Source organism: Felis catus, chromosome B4 (assembly GCF_018350175.1).
Source record: "Felis catus isolate Fca126 chromosome B4, F.catus_Fca126_mat1.0, whole genome shotgun sequence".
NCBI classification, from domain to species: Eukaryota; Metazoa; Chordata; class Mammalia; order Carnivora; family Felidae; genus Felis; species Felis catus.
Window position 1 is genome coordinate 138,657,987 of NC_058374.1, and position 23,664 is coordinate 138,681,650.

A 23,664-nucleotide genomic window follows, 5' to 3' on the forward strand; every position below is an offset into this window, starting at 1 on the left:
GAACCCAAGCAGGCTCTGTGCTATGAGCGCAGAGCCTGATGCAGGCATTGATCTCACAGACCTCGGCTCATGACCTGGACCAGTATCAAGAGTCAGATGTTTAACTGACTGAGTTACCCGCATGCCGCTAAATGAACACCTTTCAAAATGAACGTATGACATTCACATCTGCACCCCTGCCCCCCTCCCCCATATCACTGTAGAAAAACACGTCAGAGCAGTAAAAGCCCTCAGCGGTCTCCTGCACGTCCTCAGGAATGAATCACTTTCTTTGGAGTCCTTTCCTGTCAGTGCACCTGCTTCTGCCCCTCGTTACTGGCTGAACAGAATTCCACTAGAGGACCCATCAAAGCTTCAGTCACTAACGTTCCTTACTCTATTATTGATGACGTATATGTAGCGTATAGCTTCTTCTATTGCAAATCACTTTCAATATACATCTGTGCTGGGGTTTTGTAATGTTTATTTATTTTTGAGAGACAGAGTGAGAGTAGGGGAGGGACAGAGAGAGAGGGAGACGCAGAATCTGAAGCAGGCTCCAGGCTCCGAGCTGTTCGCACAGAGCCCGACGCGGGACTCGAACCCACAGATTGCGAGATCATGACCTGAGCCAAAGTCGGATGCTCAACCGACTGAGCCACCCAGGCACCCCCAGGATCTCTGTGCATTTTATTGACAATGTGCATTTGCTGTCCCTGGAGCCACCCGGTAATTCCTGTGCATGTTTTCCTATCAGCTCCTCACAAACGAAGGAAATCAACTCTCCTCTGTCATTTCTGTGGCCGCTCCCTCCTGGCTTGAGGTTTACATACTTGCAGCCACACAGAGATGTCGTATTTGCAAACCGTCATAACCATCCATTTTCTCTTAGTGATGCCCGTGCTCTTAGATTAGTACAAGACCAGTACGAAGGGATGTGAATCACACAACTCCAGAGACGTCTAATAGGAGGGGCCGTGGTGCGGGGACAGTGGCCTTCAAGCGACAGCAGCTTCCTGGAGCCCAGGAGTCACTGGGATCCCCAGGTGTCGCCTTAGCCAACCGGGCTGACTGACAAAATACCCGCAGACCCTGTGGCTTCAAACAACAGACATTCATTGCTCAGGGTTCTAGAAGCTGTTAAGTCCACGGTCAAGGTGCCGGCCACCCCAGCGCCTGGTGAGAGCCCGTCCCCAGGAGCCCACTGTGCTCACGTGCGTGCAGAGCAAGCTCTCTGGTGTCTCTTCTCGCAAGGACGCTAATCCTGTGTGGCTGGGGGTCAGGGCTTCCACCCGCGAGTCTGGGGGGGTGGGGGGGACACGAGTCAGCCCACAGCAGGCACGTGCGAGATCGCTGAGAATGTGAACGGACTGCAGGGTGATGTTAGGATCTCATCAATCTTGAACAAGGAAAATGAGGTGCTGTTGAGAGTGGGTATTACGCTGGAGCCCGAGTGCCCCCTGGGACCGAGCCCCGGTGTGCTGGGTGCTGATGGCTCACACCAGACTCTGCACCCGGACCCCCCCAAGCCAGGAAGCCGCCCTTGCTGGGGCAGCCCACACCCTGTGGCCGGTCAGTGAGTAGCTGGAGGGTCTGGTGCCCTGGCCCAGAGCTGGCCGTCTCCGGAGGTGGGGACACGGTCAGCAGAGGACTCTGTTGCTCCCCTCCGGCCCGTCCTGCGCCCCCGACCCCCAGGCGCAGCTCCTGAGAACGCAGATCGTGGGGACTCAGAGTGTTCCTGGAGGCCGAGCTCTGACCGTGAGGATTCTAGAGCGCGATCGCTGACCAGCGTAAGAAAACCCTTTCAGCCACCCGAGGGGGTGCTTCCAAGCAGCTCACTTTTGAGGCACAGGCCAAACTGACCTGCGGTCAGCATCGCAAACCAGTGGTGCTCCCAAACACTCTGGGCTTTCCCTCCCCCTCCCCCTCCCCCACATAGCCCCAGTCGCAACGCCTAAAAAGTACAATTTGCTCCAGGCTGAGCCCCGTCGAAAACGGGGGGCGGGGTGGCTTGAAATCGCAGACTTCCTAACTAAAGTCCAGGACCGTGAAGGGGCCAGCAGGCCAGTGACCCCCAGGGCCAGGCCAGAAGCCCCGGCCAGCCTACCCACCTGTTCTCCTGGGCAGGGGCTGACCCCAGGGTCGTGTTGGCAGAGAGGCTTGGTTCGCACCTGCTCAGAAGTACGAGGAAAAGGACAGGAGCCCACGGACCCGCCTGGACCCCCTCGAGCTCCACCCTCCATGGAAACTGCTGGCCCCAGCTGGCTGGGGGGCTACCAGGGTGCCCCGCCCGCCACAGCGCTGGGCTCGGCCACCGTGCGGCTTATGCTAGCGCGCACACACACACACACACACACTCACAGCTGTGCTGATTTATACAGCTGTGCACACACGTGCCCTCACACATACGCCTGTGCACTCACACCCTCCCCCACCCACACTCACCCCCTCACACTTGCGACCCAGTGCTCCTGGCCTCCTCCAGGTGAACAGCCCGCGGGCTTCTTAAATTCCCTGCCTTCCTTTTCAATGCTTAGCTTAACGTGTGTTTGTCCTCCGCACACTTCAAACTCTCTAATCTCTGCTTGAAAAACGTGTATGACATGTGGGAGTGTTTGCTCCCGAGTTCCAGCTTGGCATGTCGGTGGCCAAGTACAGAGTATTCTGGAACGGAGCCGCAACGAGGGGACAGGGTGGGGGAGTGCTCCCCAAACTGTGACAGCAAACAAAGGGAGGCCCCACTAGGCCCTTCCCACAGCGCTCCGCCCCAAGGCGTTCTAGAACCAGTGTCGCGGGCTCGGGTCCAGGTGTTCCTGCGCCGCCCCCCCCCCCGCCCCTGCCAGCCTTCCGAGGCCCCCAGCCCAGCCCTTGCCTGCGCGCCGGCCTGCAGACGTCCTCCCCGGGCCTGCCTCCGCGGCCCAGAGACAGGAGGCCGCGCGCCCAGCCCGAGAGCTCTGCGGTCCCCGAAGATGTGACCTTGACTCTGGCTCGCGGTTTTCCTGCTTACAGACCAGTTTTCCGGGGCTGCAGGGAAACTTCCTTCCCAAGGATGGCTGGCGTGAGGGGGTCTGTCCCGCCCACGGCCACGCGGGGACTTGAGCGCTCAGACCACCTGGTGGTCCCATGGGGGGTCATCCCTGTTTTTCTTCAAGATCGTGCTATTTTTTTTTTAATATAAGTTGCGAATGAAGCTGTTTCCATGGAGCTGTTTGTTTTGATTTAACCGTAAAGTTTTTTTTTTCATTTCCAATAAATACTGGTTTCTTAAGGCTGGTGGAAGAAATGACAACAAATTGCGTGGCTTAAAACAACAGAAACTTATTCTCTCGTGGTTCTGGAAGCCAGAACTGAGGTGTGGGCAGGAGGGGTTTCCTCGGAGGGTCCCAGTCCTTCCAGGGCCTTCTGCCTTCCCCACTCCGGCGCTCCCGGGCTTGTGGCCACGTCCCCTCCAGTCTCTGCCTTCACATGCACATGTGTCCCGTGCCCCAAATCCCCTCCTTTCTCTTACAAGGACACCAGTCACCGGATGTCGGGGGGCCCCAAATCTGGGATGGTTTCATCCTGAGAGCCTTAACTAATACATCCGGAAAGACCCGATTTTGAAATGAGGATGCGTTTCTGAGGCTCTGGACATGAATTTGGGGGGACTACTTAACCCACCACAGCAGCCTTCTGTGTTTGTCCTAAAATTAGGGTCGTGGTAAATTTTGGCCTCGGCAACCAGCGCCCAGAGGTGACGCAGCATCTGACCTATGAGGCCGCCTCGCCGGCTTCTGAGTGACATTTGGCTCTGGTTCCTCTGCGCTCAGGGGTGCTCTTCCCCAGCCTCGTCCAAAGGCCAGCGAGGGGGGGGCTCCCCACCTCCACAGCCTGCCTCGGCCCGCTCCTCTGGGCCCCACCAACCAACCCAACCACCGCCCCACAGAGCCCACACCTCAAACCCCGTCTTCCTCTTCCCTGGTGGAGGGGCCCCCACCATCTGAACGGGAGGCAAGCCCAGGGCCCAGAGACACCCCGCCCCTCCCCCTCACCTCCATCAGTGCCCCTCCCCCTCCCCTCCATCAGTGCCCCCCCTCACCTCCATCAGTGCCCCCCCTCATCTCCATCAGTGCCCCTCCCCCTCACCTCCATCAGTGCCCCTCCCCCTCACTCCATCAGTGCCCCTCCCCCTCATCTCCATCAGTGCCCCTCCCCCTCACCTCCATCAGTGCCCCCCTCACCTCCATCATTGCCCCTCCCCCATCTCCATCAGTGCCCCTCCCCCTCATCTCCATCAGTGCCCCCCCATCACCTCCATCAGTGCCCCTCCCCCTCATCTCTATCAGGGCCCCCCATCTCCATCAGTGCCCCCCCTCATCTCCATCAGTGCCCCCCCATCACCTCCATCAGTGCCCCTCCCCCTCATCTCTATCAGGGCCCCCCATCTCCATCAGTGCCCCCCCTCATCTCCATCAGTGCCCCTCCCCCTCACTCCATCAGTGCCCCTCCCCCTCACCTCCATCAGTGCCCCTCCCCCTCACCTCCATCAGTGCCCCTCCCCCATCTCCATCAATGCCCCTCCCCCTCCTCTCCATCAGTGCCCCTCCCCCTCACCTCCATCAGTGCCCCTCCCCCTCACCTCCATCAGTGCCCGCCCCCGCCCTCCCCCACCCCCGTCACTTCAGGGAGTCCCGTCCCTCACCTCCACTGCCACCTGCACCCCAGCGGTGCAGCCTCCATCCACACAACCACAGCCACCTCACCGCAGACGCCCTGAACCCAGGCCAGCCGCCCACTGACTTGCGAACCCGCCGGTGCTCCACGTAACTCCAGAGAGAGCTTTTCAGAACGCTCCCCTTGCCAGGTGCTGGCTTGGCGGCAACGCACGGCTCCACAAAGACGCCACTCCGCCCCGAGGCCCGGCCCTCAGCCACACCTCTGCCCCCACGAACGCCCCACTCGCCCGCGGCACACCCCACACTCCGGCCGCATGGCCCCCCTCCTCCCAGGGCTGTCGGGGACACGACAGGTGATGCAGGTGGTCGCCAATGATAACCCGGCGGTGGCCCCCTTCCTGGGGGCCTGGCCTCCGGGGGCGGCTTCCCTGCGCCCGGTTGCAGTCCTGTCCCAGCAAGCTGCACCCATTTGCCTGACCAGGTCCAGGGCACCCATGACAGACGCTAAAAGGCCCAGAAGCTTCTGGCTCCAGGCTGGCAGCGGCCGTGGGGCTGCTCGTTAGCATCTGTGTCCCCAGGCTCCAGGGCGGGACAGGGTCTCTGGAGCCAAGTCTGAGCACGTCCGGCACGCAGAGGGTGCCAGGCGCAGAGGGGGCGCCCGATGCACGCCCAGCGCGCGGCAGGGATGAGACAAATGCTCGGAAAATGAAATCGTAAAATGCCAGGATTTCCCGGGTCCAAGCCAATGATTAATGCCTGCACGGAATTATAAAAGCTGCTAATTCGTGTATTCGATTCAAACGGTGTTGGGAAAATGCTGATGTAATGAACGAAGGATTACTTTTATAGTTAAACACGCGTTTTGGAGAAGAGGCCAGTGAGGACTCGGGAGTGTTGGGTGTTCAGACGGGCGAGGTGAGCCTGGGAAGCTCCTTCTGTCTGGGTTCTGGCACCTTCATTCAGGCCGAGCCCGGGTCTCCTACGGGCACTTCCCACAGCGGCCACCAAAGCTCATCTGTCTACACTGTAAGAATCTACCAACACTTTCTCTTAAATGTAGGTCCTATGCAGTGGGGTGCTGGCGAATCCTGACAGCCAGCTCGGGTGAGGGGAGCCCCGACCTGCCCATTTCCCATTTCCACGGTGTGCACACCCCCTTGGTCAATTTCAAGCCACCACCTTGACATCACTGAGCACGAACTTGGAAGAGACGTGAAAATAAGTTTTGTTTGTTTGAATCTATTTTTTGAGTTTTATTTACTTATTTTGAGAGAGAGAGAGACAGAGAGAGAGAGAGAGAGAGAGAGAGAGAGCGAGCATGAGCAGGGGAGGGGCAGAGAGAGAGGGAGAGAGAATCCCAAGCAGGCTCTGTGCTCTCAGCGAGAGCCTGACGTGGGGCTCCAGCTCGTGAACTGTGCGATCATTTTCTGAGCTGAAATCAAGAGTTGGACGTTCAGCCAACTGAGCCACCAGGCGCCTGAGCCTCTGATTCCTAATTTTGGCCGGGGTCATGATCGCAGGGTCACGAGTTCAAGGGTCATGAGCTCTGCACTGAGGTTGGAGCCTGCTTAGGATTCTCTCTCTTTCTCTCTCTCTCTCTCTCTCTCTAACCCTCTCCCCCTCTGCCCCTCTCCTCCACCTGCATGCTCTAAGATGAAATGAAATGAAATGAAATGAAGTGAAATGAAATGAAATAATAAATAAAAATCATCTTACTTTAGGTAACTAACTCGGATCAGCCTTAGTGAGCCCCATATCTTTACCATCTGATACAGTTCTCATTAGAAACACTATTAAAATGAAACCCGCATGCTCTCAGACACACTTCCTGTCCAGAATTAACTTTATCGTTCCTTTCCTGGGAGTCCTCATTCAAGTCAAGTTCGGGCTTCTCACATCCTGACATCGTGCTCAGGGTCAGATGCTCGCTCTGGGTCATTCCGACTCTGAGGAGAATCTCCCCTCCTCCTGCCATGCACCCCCACCACCCCCTGCCACCGTGACGAGTGCCAGCCCCACCCCCACGCCAAGGATCGGGTTCACCTGGGCAAACCGATAGCCGCACTCAATAATGCATACAGTGAACCACAAGCCCCCCGCAGGTGAGGAACACAGGGCTCGGCCTCCTGGTCTTGGCCCCGGTGCAGAACCCCAAGCAGAAATTTGGGGAAGGACTCCCCTTAACAACAAAACAGAAGCTCCCCGGAGCCGAGGCCCCTCCAGCCCCCCTCACCTGCAAGGGCTCACCTGCAAGGTGACTGCGGGGAACATGCGGTTACGGAGGGCAGTGAGGCCCGGCCATCGCTGCTACTCTAATCCCCAGACATGGGGACTCTGCCTTTTTTTTTCTTCGTTTTTTTAAGGTTTATTTTTAAGAGAGAGAGAGAGACAGAGCACAAGCAGGGAGAGGCAGACAGAGAGGGAGGGAGACACAGAATCAGAAGCAGGCTCCAGGCTGAGCTGTCAGCACAGAGCCCGACGCGGGGCTCGAACCCACGAACTTCGAGATCGTGACCCGAGCCGAAAGTCGGACTCTCAACCGACTGAGCCACCCAGGTGTCCCACATGGGGACCGTTCTAGTCACCATCTTGCAGACGAAAAAACAGAGGCCCAGCACCGTGTATAAAACATATCATTTTTTGTATGTAACAAGCAAGTTCCTTAAAGATAAGGAGGATGGAGGAAAGAGAGGACGCCTGGGTCCGGGAGCCTGTGAACTGGGCTTTGCCGGAACGACTGGGGATCGTGGCCAGAGGGGCAGCGCGACCACTAGGCTCCAGAAGGGGCCCAAGCAGAGGGACGGGAGAGCCCTGGTCCTGGCCACCGGGACGTCACGGTCGGGCAGGATGTCTGTGCAAGAGGAAGGGGCAGCCGGGCACCGCGGTGTCACTGCACAGAGAGCAGGCAGGCAAGCAGGTGGCGTCGAGGTGGGGTGTGTGTGCGCACGTGTGAGATGTGTGTGTTGTGTAGGTGTGTCTCTGGGGTGTGATGTGTGTCTGGTGTGTGTGGGGGGTGGAGGCTGTGTGACGGTCGTGGCAGGAGGGGCGAGGAGGTTCGGGGCTGGAACCAGGGCGAGGCTGATGTGAATCGGCACCTCCAAGACCAAGCTTCAGAACTTGCCCCGTGGCTGCTCCGGGCGGAGACCAGAGAGGTGACGGAGCCCCAGCCAGCCGAGCCCCAGCCAGCCGGGAGAGGGGGGCACGGCCAGACAGAGACCCTCGGCCCCTCCTGGACAGGAGGGGAAGGGCACGTACAAATTTGATGACTTAAGCTGCTCAGTAAATAAAGGGACAGTTCGCTCCCTCCTCGTCCTCAGAAACAGCCAAGGGCTTTGAACTAGAAAAACCAGTATTTTCAAAGTCAGCGAGGGAAGGAGTCGGGTCTGAAGCACAAAAGACACTTGGGAGCTTGAAGTTTAGGCAGAATTAAAGATCGATAAGGAGCACGGAGGACAGAGCGTCCGGAGAGAGTGTAGGCCCCACAGTCACCAACACGGGACGGCTTCAGAGTCAGGTCCTCAGACACAAGGACACCAAACCTCAGTCCCCACCGTGGGTGTCAGGTTACTTTGCAAAGGTAAATCTTAACAAACAAGACGCGATCCAGCAGCGTGGTGGTTCCTCGGGGGAAGCACAGAGACGGGAGACAAGGGACAGGGGACACTTGAGGGTCTCCGTCAGAAATGGTTAAGCACTGGGAAAACATGCCCATTCATCCTTCCACCCACCCAGAGCCTCGGCGGCCCCTTCTACCAAACACCCCCCTCAGGAGCAACACCGCTGCCCCGGGACAGAGGCTTCCTGAGCAAGCCCCCGGCCGGTGCCTCAGTTTCCCCCACTGCAAATCCCTCTCTGAAGGCAGGATTTCTGTGTCTTGCCCTGGAGCAACCCCTAGCACCCAGGAGGCTAGCATCAAGGTGAAATGTGCTAATTCTGCAAAGCTCTGAGCTGAGCACCTGGCAGGCTGGTACTGTGATTTCCCGGTTATTAACTCGCTTCTTGGGACTAGGAGCCCCCCCTCCCCTACACTCCTTGTTTGACTTTCTCACCTCCCGGTGACTGGCTCTGCCCTGGAGCCTCCCCCTCCATGGGGCAAGGCTGCCAGGAAAGGCCTCTGCTGAGAGCCCAGACACCTGCCGCCCACCCTCTCTGACCCCCCCTGCCGGCAGGGAGGGGAAGCCGGAAGCCCAGACCTTGTCCAGGTTGGGCCTTCTCTGAGCCTTCTCAAATGACTTCATTATTGTCTTTGAAGCAATTTCCCAGAACTCCAGACACACCCATTCTTTTTTTTTTTTTTGAATATAAATAAAAAACGCATTCCAGCAGGAAAGGAAAACGATTCTGGCTTACCCACCTCTTTGGTTCTTCTTACCGGAGTCACCGACATGTTTGAGGGTTGAAACCCGGCTAACCGGAATAATCAGTGTGCGTTCTAAACTCCCCGGGATGGAAAGGCGGCCCAGCCAGTGCCAGCCCCGAGCCACACCCGAGGACCCCTCCTTTTAGGAAAGGGGTGCTCTCCCCACCTTCCCACTCCTCACGCCCATCAGAGGGTGAAGGGCACAGAAAATAACCAACCCTCAAGTCAGCTAACCAGTGGCCCCGAAAAGACACGTGCAGGTTCCGACTTCCAGAAGCTGTTGGCATCGGTTCATAGGGCAAAGATGCCATGGAATTAAGGGTCCTGGGATGTGAGACCCGACCCGTATCACCCGGGTGAGCCCCCTGCCATCACATCTGTCCTCACGCGACAGGGGCCGGCTGTGCGAGGACGGAAGCAGAGATGGGAGCGGTGTGGCCACAAGCCCAGGGCCACCTGAGGCCACCAGGAGCTGCAGGAGACACGGAAGGGCCTTGCCAGGGTTATTTTAGACCCCCAGGTAAGCCCCAGGACACTGACCCAACCCTCATCACGCCAAAGGAGACCGGCCAGATTCCGGAGAGCCATCTCTTCCTGGGGACAGTCGCCCACAGAAAGCCGCAGCCCTTAAATCTTTCCGCATCTCCCTGAGCCTCAGTGGCCCAGGAGCTGCGCCCCCCAGCACGAGCCCGCTGTGGTGCCCCTGGCTGGCAGCGGCTGAGGACCCAGCAGGCACTAAATGAACACAGCGCGAGTAAACATCACAGGTCTCGGCTGCCAAAGCTGGTGGGAGGCCAACCAGTGGGCCCCGGACACCTGCCCACACGTGGTGACCAGGCAGGGTCAGCTGAGCCGACCACCGGGGCCTGAGTGCCCGGGACACCATCTTGGCCCCTTCCACAGGGCACTTCCAACCCCCTGGAGCAAAGTCACGGTCCTTCCGAGCCAGGGGACAGGCCAGGGATGTGGGCTTAGAACACTGGTGGCGGCTTAGGAGGTGTCCAGGCTCCAGAATGAGGCAGAGCCTGGCAGAGGGTCCTGACCCGCACAGTCCGGCCCCCAGCCAGTCCTGATGGGACACAGACTTCACACTGCCCTGGGGCCTGAGCACACGCTGAGAAGTCACAGTCCCCACGGTGGGGCCATCCAGGGCCCCCCCGTGTGCCCTTCTGGGCCTGCAGCTGCCTCTGTCTACAATGTCTCAAGAATGAGCCCCAAGATGACGTCTCAGACACAGGACTAGGATCTGGTGGTTCTAATGACCCAGGATATCTGAGGGTAGGGGTGAGGGTGGGTGTGGGGAGGTCTCCTAGAGGGAAGACGTGCAGGTGGGGACAGGCGGGGGCCCTGTACCCCTTGGAGACAGAGGCATAGGGCCCCCCGGCCCAGGCAGAGTGGTGAGTGGGCTGGCCGTGCCACCACAGGGTGAGGGAGGGAGGGAAGGACGGGAGGAGGGCTGAGGGTCTGGGCACAGTCCTGTGACCTTGGGGAAGAACCTGCTGGCGGAAGGTGAACCCGGCAGCTGCATACCCCGAGGCTGGGAAGCCGTGTCCTCACCACCGAATCAGCTCAGAGGAAAACCGAGCCAGTTCTCAAACAGCAGCGTGTCCAAACTCAGCCAGAAAGCTAACAGAAACCTCCATCAGCCATACAAATAGCAGCTCAGCCCCCAGATGGTTCAAATTCCACTTCCTGCGTGGCGCTGGAGACGTGGGGCAGGTCCTTGGGACCCGTCAATGTCCACAAAGAACATGTATTCCTTTTTTTTCTCAATGTGTATTTCTTTTTGAGAGAGACAGCGACAGAACGTGAGTGGGAAGGGGCAGAGAGAGAGGGAGACACAGGATTGGAAGCAGGCTCCAGGCTCCGAGCCGTCAGCACAGAGCCCGACGCGGGGCTCGAACTCACTGACCAGGAGATCGTGACCTGAGCCGAAGCCCGTTGCCTAACAGACTGAGCCACCCAGGCACCCCAATGACTTTCACTTTGAATGATGATGATGAACTTCCTGGTTTAAGGACGAAACTCGCCTTGCTGACGGTTCTTCCAAGGGGACCTCCAATCCCGCGAACTGCGGCAGGAGCTGGTGAACCTCCTCTCCCGCACGGTGTGGGCGCCCCTCCCCTCACAGAGGGCCGTGGAGCTCAGAACACAGAGTTTCACGCGGAGGCGCGGGGTTTCTGCTTGGGACCGTGCAGCACGTTCGTGCATCCCGTGATGACGGAAGTACCATGACTCTGACAGGAGAATTCAAGATAAAACGTGCAGTTGGGGGTAATGTGCATTTTTTTAACAGAATCCAAGAAGTGCCAGAAGTGATTTTAAATATTTTCCATGAACAGAAAAGATGATTCGGTTTGTATACCAGAAGCTTCTCTGGCCTTGAGCTTAGGCAGATGTCCTCATCCTGGAGAGTTCCCCACAGGGGGCAGGGTCCCCAGTCCAGGGGAGGCTACCACGGGAGACAGTCGGGACCCCCAGCAGGGGGGGCACAGGGAAGGCCACCACGGGGGACAGTCAGGGGCCCCATCCCTGAGGAGGCCACCATGGGGGGCAGTCAGGACCCCAGCCCAGGGGAGACTACCTTGGGGGACAGTCAGGGCCCCCAGTCCAAGGGAGGCCACCACGGGGGGCAGTCAGGTTCCCTGGAAGGCTCTCACACAGCACAAACGGGACATTCCACCCAGGGGTAGTTAGCACAAAGCTTAAACCCAGCATCACCGAGACTCCTAAGTGGCTACTGACCCAGTGATTCCCAGACTACATCTCTGCTAAGGAGCACCTATTTCGATGCTGAGGAGAACCATTTCGATGCAGGGTCCAGTAACACAAATCGTACGCTCAAGAACAAACAGGACCCTACGAAGAAGACAGCCAGGGCGGCCAAGGTGGGGGTGCACCCTGACGGTCTAGGTCCCTCCCCTCTGACAGGCAGAGTGCGGAGGAAAGCCTTCCCCCTGCCCCCCGGGCTATCAAAGTCGCTGCCTTCTCAGGAATGCACCCCGTGGGCAGACGTTCATCTGTGATGATAAATCACCTCGTTCTCCGTGACGAGAAGATGCATGTATGGGAGGAGGGGGAGGCCTGCCAGCCCGCGTTAGCACAGAGCTGTGCTGTGAGAACTGGAGCGGGGCCAGCTCTCACACCAGCGGGACAGAGTCATAAATACCTTAGCGCCACCCCGTCCCCCCGAGTCCCCTCCAGCGCAGTGACAATAGCAGCAAAGGCACTGCTTTGAGCACCGAGCACCGTACAGAAGGAGCCTCCAGGACGCCTCCTCTGGCTACAGGGAGGAACAGGCCAGGCCAGTGAACCCCTGACCCCATCGTGTGTGCATGAGCACTTACTGAGCACCTTCTGTGTGCCCGGTGCTGTGGCCATCCAGTGCCGAGCAGGGGGCGGACGCAGGGAATGGGGACGAGAGGAGGGGACACGTGTGGAGGCAGGGAGGTGACATCCAGGAAGACCTGGGGGAACCTGCACTCATCACGCAGTCGGTGGCTCTGCGCTCCCGCAGACACGCTGGCGGGACCGCTGTCTGTGTGGGGCCGTCCTCGGCGCATGTGGGCAGCACGTGTGGCCTCCACCCCCACATCCCACCCCCTGCTGTCCCCGGGGGCAGAATCACCCCGGTTGGAACAGCCTTGGAACAGCCGGGCCAGATACTGTGCTGCTCTGCACCTCGTCTCTCCGCTTACAGACGGGGCCATGTTGCTGATGTGGGGACTGAGGTAACACATGTGGAATCATCTAGAACAGCACAGCGCACCGAAGGCTAGTGAATATTAGCCCTGAGTTACCGTTGTCCTGAGAGGCAGGGAAATGAGGGGATCACACCCAAGGTGAGAGCAGAGCAACCAACACATAAACACAGCACCGAGGAAGTCGGGAAACCTTCCAGAACCTTCCAGAGCAGGGGACGGCGCTGAGGCGGATTCTGAGGGAGGTGATGGCAGCAGGCAACAGGTGCAGAAGTGAGGATTAGGAAGAACAGGGCGGCGACCCTTGGGGGGGGTTTAGCCAAAACCAAACCCCGCTGTTTACGACCCAAGACACCGAGGGGCCGAGAACAGACGTCTGCCGAGTTCTAGAGGAAATCAGGACGGCGACCATGACGCCTTCAGCCATAATGTCCTGCTGCTCTCAGAGTGGGGTCACTTGCGGACCCCGACTACCGCCCCAGCGCACAGCCCTCCATCGCTGGGGCCTCGGTCCTCCTCTCAGGCCAGCATGGATTTAAGAAAACGCAGGATTGCTGCTGGGGGTGTTTTCTCCAGCACCAAATTCAGGGAGCTTCGCCTCAGATTAACTGACACCTTCCTTCACCCAGCCCGTCTCCTGTCCATCGGCAGCACAGGAAGCCGGGGTCCTCCGGGGGCCTTGGGCCGCTTCCAACTTCCCCACGGCGGCCTGGGCTCGGCTTACCCAGGAGCAAGTAACAAAACCCCCTCGACGACAAGGCAGCCTTCAGCACCAGCAAATGAACGCAATTACCTCCCGCAGAGGAGGGGGGCTTCAAAGGGGGAAAGATAGATGGAGGAAGGGGGACTGAGTCCAAACAATCAGTCTGGGCCTCTCTTATCTCCGAGGGAAACACAGACGATGACTTCAGGGCCAGAGACACTCAGATGAGTCCCACGCCAACCACGGCCTCTCAGCGGATCTTCTGACACGCGGGGCCGTTTCCGGTCATTATTTCTCTAGCAATGACTCCCGTGATGAAAACGAAATCTAAGAACTTTGGAAGTGCCTTCCATGCAGCAGGTCGATCCCTCTTCGGAGAGAATCCACGGGTCCCTAGCAGCCACGGTTTACCCAGCCCAGACATGGCCCTGGGCTTACGTCCGGGACTTCTGGAACCCAGGCCTGCTGCTGTGGCCCCCGAGGCGAAGCTGGTCTCCCCGCTCACCTTAGACCCCATCCTAGGCCTCCATCAGAGCGCAGAGGGTGCCTGAGGGACTGTCCCCTGCCAGGTCCCCACTGCCACGTGTCTTGATCAGTGAAAGGGCCAGTCACGCAGACAACCCAAGGTGCCCCACCCGACTGGGCAGGGGCAGGTCTGATGTGTGCAGTGGCCACGCATACAGTAGGCACTCCATTAATACTCGGGAGGCAAGGGAGTAATTGAACGCCAGCTGAGTCCCTAGAGCACACCAGCCCTTTCCCAGGGTCAAGAGCCACAGCATCACCACTTGAAGTCATGGGAGGAAGCACTCCCCGTCTAGGCCACGGGCAAGGGAGGGGGGAGGGGACAGCAGCTCACGGGGGAGGCCTCCCCGTCACCAGCGCTGGCACACCTGGTCAGCCGCTTCAGGAGAAGCCGAGAGCCCAGCTCGTCATGGTGATCAGGGAAGGAGAGGTCAGGGCACGCCGGGACCGTGTGGTGAGCGCCCATTACAACCCAGGGCAGGGAGGAGTGGGGGAGAGGGGAGCCTGGTCCAGGACTGTGGGCACAGCCAGAGCCCCAACAACGTAGGCAGGAACTGCGGGGGCAGGGGTCTCCTGAGCCTCCCGTCCGGGCCCACCACCATGCCCCAGTGTAGTCAGGAATCCAGGGTTAACACTCCGAGCCAGCGGGCAGACCCTTCTGGAGCCCCACAAAACAGACGGACGGCCAGCCAGCCACAAAGAGGCATGGGGAGGAGGGGAGGACACAGGGCAGGCGGTCAGGTGCCTTTCTTGCCACGCCGTACTCCGGATCATAACCAGGCTGGGGCTCAGACACGGTAAACCCCCACCTCCTCAGGCTGCCAAACGGCCTCTCTCTGGCGCCTTTCCTCCTCTTCTGACTCAGAGCGCCAGGCACGGCCGTCTTCCTCCCACTGTGCCCCCCACCCTGGGTTTACTCTTCCTGCTTAACACACACCGGCTAATGCCGTAAACCCCTGTGCTAAGCTCCATAAACTGTGCCACGTCCCACACAAGCAGATAATGATTTTTCGGCTGTTTATACTAAACAGGATAACCGGGGCCACAGTCCATACTGGAATCGCGAAGCTACGTCCGGTATGAATGAGGTCCCACCTAATCCTAGACCGCTTCCCCAAAACGCCAGACCGCTCTCAGGCCACCGGAAACTTGTTTTTCAAATGGGCCATGATCTTACGCAACACGCGATCGAAGGCCAAGACCAGGACGTGCGCATCCATGCTGCTCTGACTACCTATTTCTAAACACCCACCGCCGGCTGCCCGGGGAGCAATTCGTCTTCGCGACGAGTCAGGACGTCTCAGGGCAAGTGTACGTTCAAGGCGGAGGAGACGTAACCTCTACAGCGACCACCGGGCGTGAAACACCAACACCGGCTCTCCAGACCCGCGTGATCAGCGGCTCATGATCTCCATCCCAGTCACACTGTTTACAGTAGCCAATTAAACCCGAAGCCCGGAATGAAGTGCCTCCAACCTGAAGCCGCCTAAGGAAGCGCGTGTCATCTCCCGCACGTGGGTTTTCAGGTGGCCCTCACGCCGTAATCGCTCTCGGAAAGAGGGCGACTCCAGTCACACGCGGTCAACAGGGACCTGGGAGGGCTCGTCAGGAAGCCTGCCCGCCCACCCACCCGCCCACCCGCCGGCTAAGGAGGTGCAGCTCCCAGCGTCACCGCCAAGGCCACGGACTGGCGCCGGGCAGGGGAGTGGACTGAGGGAGCCGGCGAGGGCCCCCCGCGTGCGACCCCGCCCGGGGCCCGGGGAGCGACACGTACCCGTGAAATCCTGCAGACACTCGCAGGTGTAACCGCCCTCGCGGCTGCGACAGCGGCCGTGGGTGCCGCAGGGGCTGGAGTAGCACAGGTCGATCTCCGTCTCGCAGGAGTCGCCCGTGAAGCCGGGCGGGCAGCGGCAGCGCAGCCCGTTGATGGGGTGGATGGGCCGGAAGAGCACGGTGGTGGAGCTGATGAAGGGCGCCGAGCTGTCGAACTTGAGCACGGACACGCATTTCATGTAGTTCTCGCAGGGCTCCCGCAGGCAGATGTTGTCGTCGAAGGGCAGCACGCGCTGGGCGGACACGGCCGTCAGCAGCGTGCGGTTCAGGTAGATCTGCTCCTGCAGGTCCTCCGACGGGAAGAACTTGTCCCGGACGCCGCCGGGGAGCAAGGCCGAGAAGGTCACGTTCAGGATGTTGGAGCTGACGTCCGTGTCGTTCTGGATGTTGAAGACGAAGACGTCGTCCTTGGTGGTAGACAGCACCGTGGCCACGCCCTCCACGAAGAGGGACAGCAGCGGGGAGAGGAACTTCTCCTGCGACATGTTCTCCAGGCGGACGGTGATGCTGTTGGTCAGCATATCGTCCGTGATGATGGTGACCCGCAGGGTGCAGAGCGCAACGACACTGTGGATGCCATCTGTGGACACAAGGAGGGTCGGGGTCACTCGGGGTCCGGGTCCCCGCCAGCCCCACCCGGGCACGGCCGGCCGAAGCCAGCCCCACGCCCCGCCCCCACCGCGACCGCCGCCTTGACCCCTGCCTTCCGGGCCCCCCATTCCTCTCCCTCCACACCCGGCTTCCCAAAGCACAGCTCCTGTTGAGTCTGTCTTGCTCGTAAGAACCCCGCGGACCCCCAACCAGTCAGCAGGACATCCCGGGGCCACCGCCACCTGGGTCCCCCGCCTCGCACGCTCTGCCCCAGACCACGTGGGGCCACTGAGCCCCCTTCTACCACCTCTGCACCCGTCTCAGACCCCGGGAGCCCCCACTCCGATCCCACCCGCCCGCAGCCCAGCCCAGACCCCACGGCGTCCAGGATGCTGCCGTCCAGGTACGGCCTTGGTCCACGCCACGTTGAAGGGTTTTCTGTGCTGAGCTGCACCCTATTCATCCCTACGTGCCCTGCACACGGCGGACGCTTGGCAAATGCTGCTTTACAAAGACACGTACAAGACAGGGCTGCACCTCACCCGACAAGGGTCAACCAACCATGAAACCAGCTACTCAGGATTTTGCGAGACGGGAAAGGGATGGGATGTTTTGGTTAGGCCGTTCTAAGCCCAGAATCAGGGGAGTCACCCAAGGGCTGGCCCCAGGGGCTCTCCCCAGGGTGGTTGTAGGGTGGGACCATCGGCCTTCCCGGCACCCTGACAGGTGCAAGCACCCCCACCCAGGGGGTTTTCACCTGCCTCCCAGGCCCTGCCTCAAATGTGCTATGGAACCCTGAGAAAAACCCAGCAAAGTTCATATCCCTCTGGCTCAGCTCAGATTCTGGGTCCCTGTACCTGTGCCCCCAACGAGCACACCCCCATGGGGCACAGGGCCATCTGTGCAGGCCAGTGAGCCCCTGCCAGGCAAGGACCCTCTCCCACCCTCGCGCAGCCCACGCCTGACGGGCCTCCCCCGCCAAGGGGCAGGAGCCATGGCGGGGAGCCCTGCCCCGCTTGTTTCCAGGAAGCCGGGACCACTGAGAGGGCGGGTCAAATGACACAATCTGGAGGCCACCTTGTCGCCGTGGCCCCACGGAGGCACAAAGCCTAAAACCACGGGGAACAGAGGCATCGAGGCTTCTGCACACTGGGCCTGTTTTCCTCGGGCCCTTGGGAGCCACAAGCCACTCTGGGAGGGACCCCGAGTCACAAAACCTGTCCACACAAGAAAACGTAACTGCTCCCGAGGTCACAGTGCTCCCGGGTGCACCCTCTGACGACCACAGCAAACCTGAGATCCTGAGAAACTCGGCATCGCCCCTGGAGGGGAGCCCAGTTCACCCCAGCGAAGGCACCACTGCTCAGTAAGCTGGGCACGGAGTGCTGTCACTGCTCCGTCCAGTCCCCATGAAAACCCAGCAGGGCGGAAGTCGATAGTGGAAATGATACTGGCATCACCTCGGGGTGGGGAGCCCACGAGGCGAGGGCTCATTCTGGCTACAGCTTCAACGGAGCACAAATGGACCAGAGTCAGTGGCCAGACATGCCCACCGCTCCCGTGCAAAGGGCCGGGGGCCAGAACAGTCAGGAGGAGTAAAGTAAGGCAAAAGAAAGTGGCAAAGCAAGTTGTGGCAGAGTGCTGTCCTTTCTTCCCAACCCCACCTGCAGGTCGGTCCCCCTCAAGAGGAGCATCTATTCCCCTCCCTGGAATGTGGGCTGGACCTGTAGCAGTCTGGGGTCCCCCTCCCACTACAATGCCCCCCTCATCATGCCACTCCCTCAGGGCCCCCAGGGGCTTCCAGAATAAAACACACACCTCTTACCCCATCTGGTGGTCCTCCGTGTCCCCATCAGCCCTCCACCTGCCACCCCGCTCCCTCTTCCTGCCCCAGGGCCTTTGCACACCTTGTCTTCTGCCTAGAGCACCGCCCTCCTTGTTGGCTGGGGGCGGGGGTGCCTCCTCGGCCATCCAGGTCTCAGCTGAATGTCTCTCATCACAGGGGACCTCCAAGTCCCCCATCTATGCTCTGCCACCACCCTACTTTCCTCACCCAGAAGTGGCATAACCTGATTTTTTGCGGTTTACATCTCTCCCTCCGTGAGCCCCTGAGGACTGAGAACCTGCAGGTCTTGACCCTGCTGCACCAGCTGCTGGCACTCAGAAGCTGCCAGATAAACATCCGTGGGGGGGGGGACACAGGGAGGGAGGGGCAGGGAAGAAGGATGATTTCCGGTCTCACCTCTCAACCCCAAGACACATGTGCACAAACAGCATCCGAAACTCCATTCTCCCATCGAAGCTATTTTTCTGGTGAGGTCTTCTTCTTTGTTTCCCTTTCTAGCTTTCCTCTCTCCTTCTTTCTTTCCTCCCTCCCTCCCTTCTCTTCCCTTCCTGCCTTCCTTCCCTCCCTTTCCATATGCCCACAATAATAATACAAGACACTGGGTATCGTTTGCTTACCCTCTGGTGGCACGTGTTACGAAAACATCCTTTTCATCTTAAACCACCCACCCGCGGGCAGCCAGGAGGGCACCGCACTGAGGAATGCCCACGAACAGGGAGCCACGTTCCAAGAACAGACATCTCCACTCAGGGACAGAGCGGGAACGTGGCCGGAAAATAGCATTAACTATTAACTAACGTCGCATGTGCCGGTAAACAAGACGTGCGCCTTATGCGGATCTCACGGTCAGCTTCTTTCAGACCGGGGATCCTCCTGGACACCCCAGGTTCTGGGAGACAACGGCCTTGCCTTGAACTTATGTCGTCTGGGCTGGATTCCTAGGCCGCCACAGGCACCCGACTGCCCGTACATGGGGCCCGTGGAGACCAAATGGGCTGTCCCAACCACAGGGCGCTGCCTGCTAAACCACAGCGGTGACAGCGGGGCAGACCTGACAGCAGGATGCTGGGGGAAAAATTAGTGACTTTCTCACACAGACCAAAAGAAGCGATTGTACACGAGCCCAGAGATCTATCGGGAAGGAGAGCAAAGTATCTGTGATGTTGACAGTGGTTCTGCCTGAGCCGCTGAATTTGTTTTAGACCAATTTTTATTTTGTTGTATTTTTAATTTCTTTTCGATGTTTATTTTTGAGAGAGACAGAGCATGAGCGGGGGATGGCAGAGAGACAGGGAGACACAGAATCCGAAGCAGGTTCCAGGCTCCCAGCTGTCAGCACAGAGCCCAACGTGGGGCTTGAACCCACAAACCGCGAGATCATGACCTGAGCCGAAGTCGGACGCTCAACCGACTGAGCCAGTCAGGTGCCCCCTATTTTACTTGTAAAGTTTATTTATTTATTTTGAGAGAGACAGGGAGAGAGTGCCTAGAGGAGGGGCGGGGGGGGGGGGGGAGAGAGAGAGAGAGAGAGAGAGAGAGAGAGAGAGAGAGAGAGAATTCCAAGCTGGCTTCTGCACTGTCAGCTCAGAGCCCGACATGGGACTCAAACCCACGAACCGTGAGATCATGACCTGAGCTGAAATCGAGTCAGACGCCCCCGGGCACCCCTGGATTTTTATTTTAGAACGGTTTTAGATTTACAGCAAAACTGAGAAGACAGTACAGAGTTCCCATACACTCGGCACTCAGTTTCCCCTATTACTGACTCTATTACATGAGTTCCTTAGTTTCACCTCCTGCCCTTTTCCTGGTCTAGGACCCCGTCCAGGCCCCCATCCAGGACCCCACATGACACGTCTCCTTAGCTCCTCTGGGCTGGGACAGCTTCTCTGACTCCCCTTGCTTTTGACGACCCTGACACTTCTTTTTTTTTAATTTTTTTTTAATGTTTATTTATTATTGAGAGAGACAGAGCATGAACAGGGGAGGGACGGAGAGAGAGGGAGACACAGAATCAGAAGCAGGCTCCAGGCTCCAAGCTGTCAGCACAGAGCCCGACGCAGGTCTCGAACCCACGAACTGTGAGATCATGCCCTGAGCCCAAGTCGGACACTCAGCCGACTGAGCCCCCCAGGCGCCCCAACGACCCTGACACTTTTGAGGGATGTGAGGTCCTAGGAGTGTCAGGTTGCTGATACCTGGTGACTTTTACTTTCCTCTCTATACTTCCCTGTATCTTTTTATTTCCCCGCACGCACATCCATCGGGTTTATCGTTCAAAAGCCCCTTTTTATTCCGGAAGGCACGGAGCTTGCCGGGGGCTCTCCCCAGCCTGTGCCGCAGGCATTTCTTCCGCGGCTGTGAACGACAGCTTCAAGCCAGGGTCGCGGCGCCCCCAGATCCGGCCAGTGCCATTTCCGCTGCTTTCCTTGGCAAACGCGAGTCGCCTCGCTGTCCCCGAGACACAGCAGGAGAGAGACAGAACAGATGGCCAGAACGTGCCACGGCTGCGGGACGCTCACCGGCCGTGTTTCCCGCAAAGCCATCGGCAAGGCGAGAGCCTCACGGGTCTCCACGGGGGTCCGGGCCTGTCCACCCCTCTGGCTTTGCTAGAGAGGTTCATCGTCCTCTACGATCACGTCCCTTGTGGCGGGCCCAGACGCTGCGGGGAGAGGTCACGCCGCGGCCTTCAAGGAGCCGGGGGCCTGCCGGGGACACGGGACGGAGCCGCGTTTGCGAGACTTGGTGCCAGGGCGCCCCCGGGAGGCGGCGGGGAGGTGGGTGTCCACGGAGGGACGGCAGTCGTCGCGCAGTTGGAGACGAAACAACTTCTTGGCACACGAAGCGAACAAGAGGCAAGGCCTGGCATGTCATTGGCAGAAGGGTGCGTCAGTGTCCTGGGTGCCGCAGGCTACGCGGCTTACACGGCACTTATCCTCGGTCTGGAGGCCAGAAGTCTGAGGTCGAGGTGTCACGGGCTGGTTGCACAGGGAGGCTCTGCGGGAGAGTCTCTCCCAGCGGCCGGGGGGCTGAGCCACTCCTTGGCCGGCAGGTGCACCTCACCGATCTCCGCCTGGTCGGCCTGGGGCCTCCTCCCCATGTGGGTCTGTGTCCAGAGTCCCCTCGCCGGTCGGTGGGCAAGGGCCCCACTCCGAGCCACGGTGACCTCCTCTCAAAGCTTACCTGGTCACATCTGCACAGACCCTGTCTCCAAAAAACACCGCATCTGGAGGTTCCCGGTGAGCTTGACCTTGAGGGCACGCTGGTCCGCCTGGGACAGACGGACGTAGGGTGGGGGGAGACAGGGCTCCAGAGGCGGATGGAGGTCCTCAGTGCCGCTGGCCTCTGGGGTGGACGCAGGAGAAACACCCTCACGGAGTGAGTGGTCCGTGCACACGTGGGGCCCCACCACTGCCTTCTAACGTCTTGCCCAGTACTACCCCTTCAGTCTTTGTCACAGCCTGCGAGGGACACCCCTGCTGGCCCTCCACAGATGAGGACACAGAGGAGCAAAGAGGCTGACCAGCAAGCCCAGCCGAGGTCCCCTGGGCAGCAAGTGGCAGGCCCGGACTGACTGGCCTCAACCCCTACCGATGGTGGACGGGGGGCTGAAATTGACTGTACTTAACCCCTACGGATGGCGGACGGGGGGCCGAGATTGACTGGACTCAACCCCTCCCGATGGTGGATGGGGGCCCAGAGGACTGTTCACCTGGCCTGGGAGGACCTCCCAAGCACACAGAGGAGGAGAAGGCACTTTCTGAACACACGGGGCCTTGGGGACAGGCAGCTGAAGACAAAGCCGGTGCCAAGAGGGGTCGAGGCCACCCCACCCCAATGCACGCCTCGGGCTCAGGGAGACAACCCCGGTTCCCACGGCAACGCCCTGCCAGGCCTGAAGGGTACAGCCGGAGCCCCAGGGCCCTGGTTGCCAGTCCAGCAGGTTTGAGACAAAGGCTGTGTGCCGTCCCTCATCCTGCCCCCCTTCTCCTGAGGCCTCACAACAGGTAGGGCTGCTCGGGGCTCCCACCCGAAGCCGGGGGACTCTGAAGTGGTTTTCAGGAGCCTCCCTAGCGTTGTTGGCCGTGTCTCTGAGGCCAGACTGAGGGCAGACAAGAGGGGTGTTGTGTTGCCCTGCTACCCGGAGGGCGTCCGGCTTCTCCTCTCTGGGCGGCAAGAGCCACACCTAGAACCTTCGTCTCGGGATGCGGGCTCTCCTCGCGGGAACGGGGTGACACGTGTGTGGGGGACAGCGGGGCAAAGGCCAGAGTCAGACCTGGCGTGCACACCGGCCACCAAGAGGCTGTTCCCCCCCGCCCCCCCCCGTCCACAGAGGAGGGGCCCTCAGGTGTCTTACCGACATCCAGACGCCCCTCACACGTGCTCTCAACATGTCCAGGGGGTCATCTGGCAGTGAACTGGAAGGCAGCCGATGCTGCTGGGCCTGGCGTCAGGGGGTGGGGGGTAAAGAGAGCGGAGCCAGCAGCCCCCCCTCCTCCCCACGTGCCATGTGACCTCAGTCTGACAACCGAGAGGGAGGGTCCTACAGCCCCCTAAGGCAGCCCACACTTCGGGTGTCTCTGCCTCTGGAAACTGAGTCCTCCTCGCCCCCAGAACTTCCACCACTGCTGCCTTCCCTCTGCCCCTGCCCTGCAGGCCCCACGCCCTCCCCACATCCTGACACCTACCTGGGGGACGGTCACACCCCCACAGAGCCCCCAGCCCCCGGTCACAGCAGGCACCCTCCCTGTTAACCTTGGCAGGTGCTCGGCCCTCTCTCCCTTCAAGCCCCCCCACCCTCACCCCTTTCCTTGGTCCCCGACTTGGGCCGAGCCCACCCGCTCGGAGGGGGCGGCCGGGCTCTGCAGCTCACAACCCCTCCCCGACCCTGACCTCACTCACCACGTCCAAGCTGCGGGAACCCTCTTGAAGGTGAAATCGTTAACGGGCCCCACAGCCCAAAGGGGAAGGTTTTTGTTCGGCTCCGAGCGGCTCCAGAAGCCGTGGGCTGAGACGTGGCGAAAGGGCGCTCTGGTCAAGATAAGGAGCCTCCAGCTAAGAGCTGAGAGTCGGTTCCTCGAACAGTTAACCAGAGAATTAACAGATGACCCAGGGTCCCACTCGCTGGTGGAATTCGAAAGACTTGAAAACGTGTATCTACACCAAAACTCGCGCACGAATAACAACATCAGTCACAACGGCCACAAAGGGGGAACCCGAGTGTCCAGCAACAGACGCGCGGATAGACACAATGCGTATGCCCACAACGCACGCGGTATCGTTTGGCCCTAAAAAGGAATTCATGCCACAACACGGGTAACTCTCAAACACTGTGCTCAGCAAAGGAGTCGGGTGGAGGGCGGGGGGGGGCGCCTGGATGGCTCAGTTGGTTAAGTGGCAGACTCTTGATTTCTGCTCAGGTCATGATCTTGCAGTTTGTGAGTTCGAGCCCCGCATCAGGCTCTGTGCTG

General features: G+C 59.7%; 1 protein-coding gene across 1 annotated transcript in view; it reads right to left on the reverse strand.

Moving 5' to 3' along the window:
- Positions 1–23,664, reverse strand: part of CELSR1 (cadherin EGF LAG seven-pass G-type receptor 1) — a 137,964-nt gene that overhangs the window by 67,428 nt on the left and 46,872 nt on the right. Inside the window, 1 exon segment of the mRNA XM_011284343.4 lies at positions 15,698–16,336. Coding sequence (XP_011282645.4) covers positions 15,698–16,336 — 639 coding nt within the window.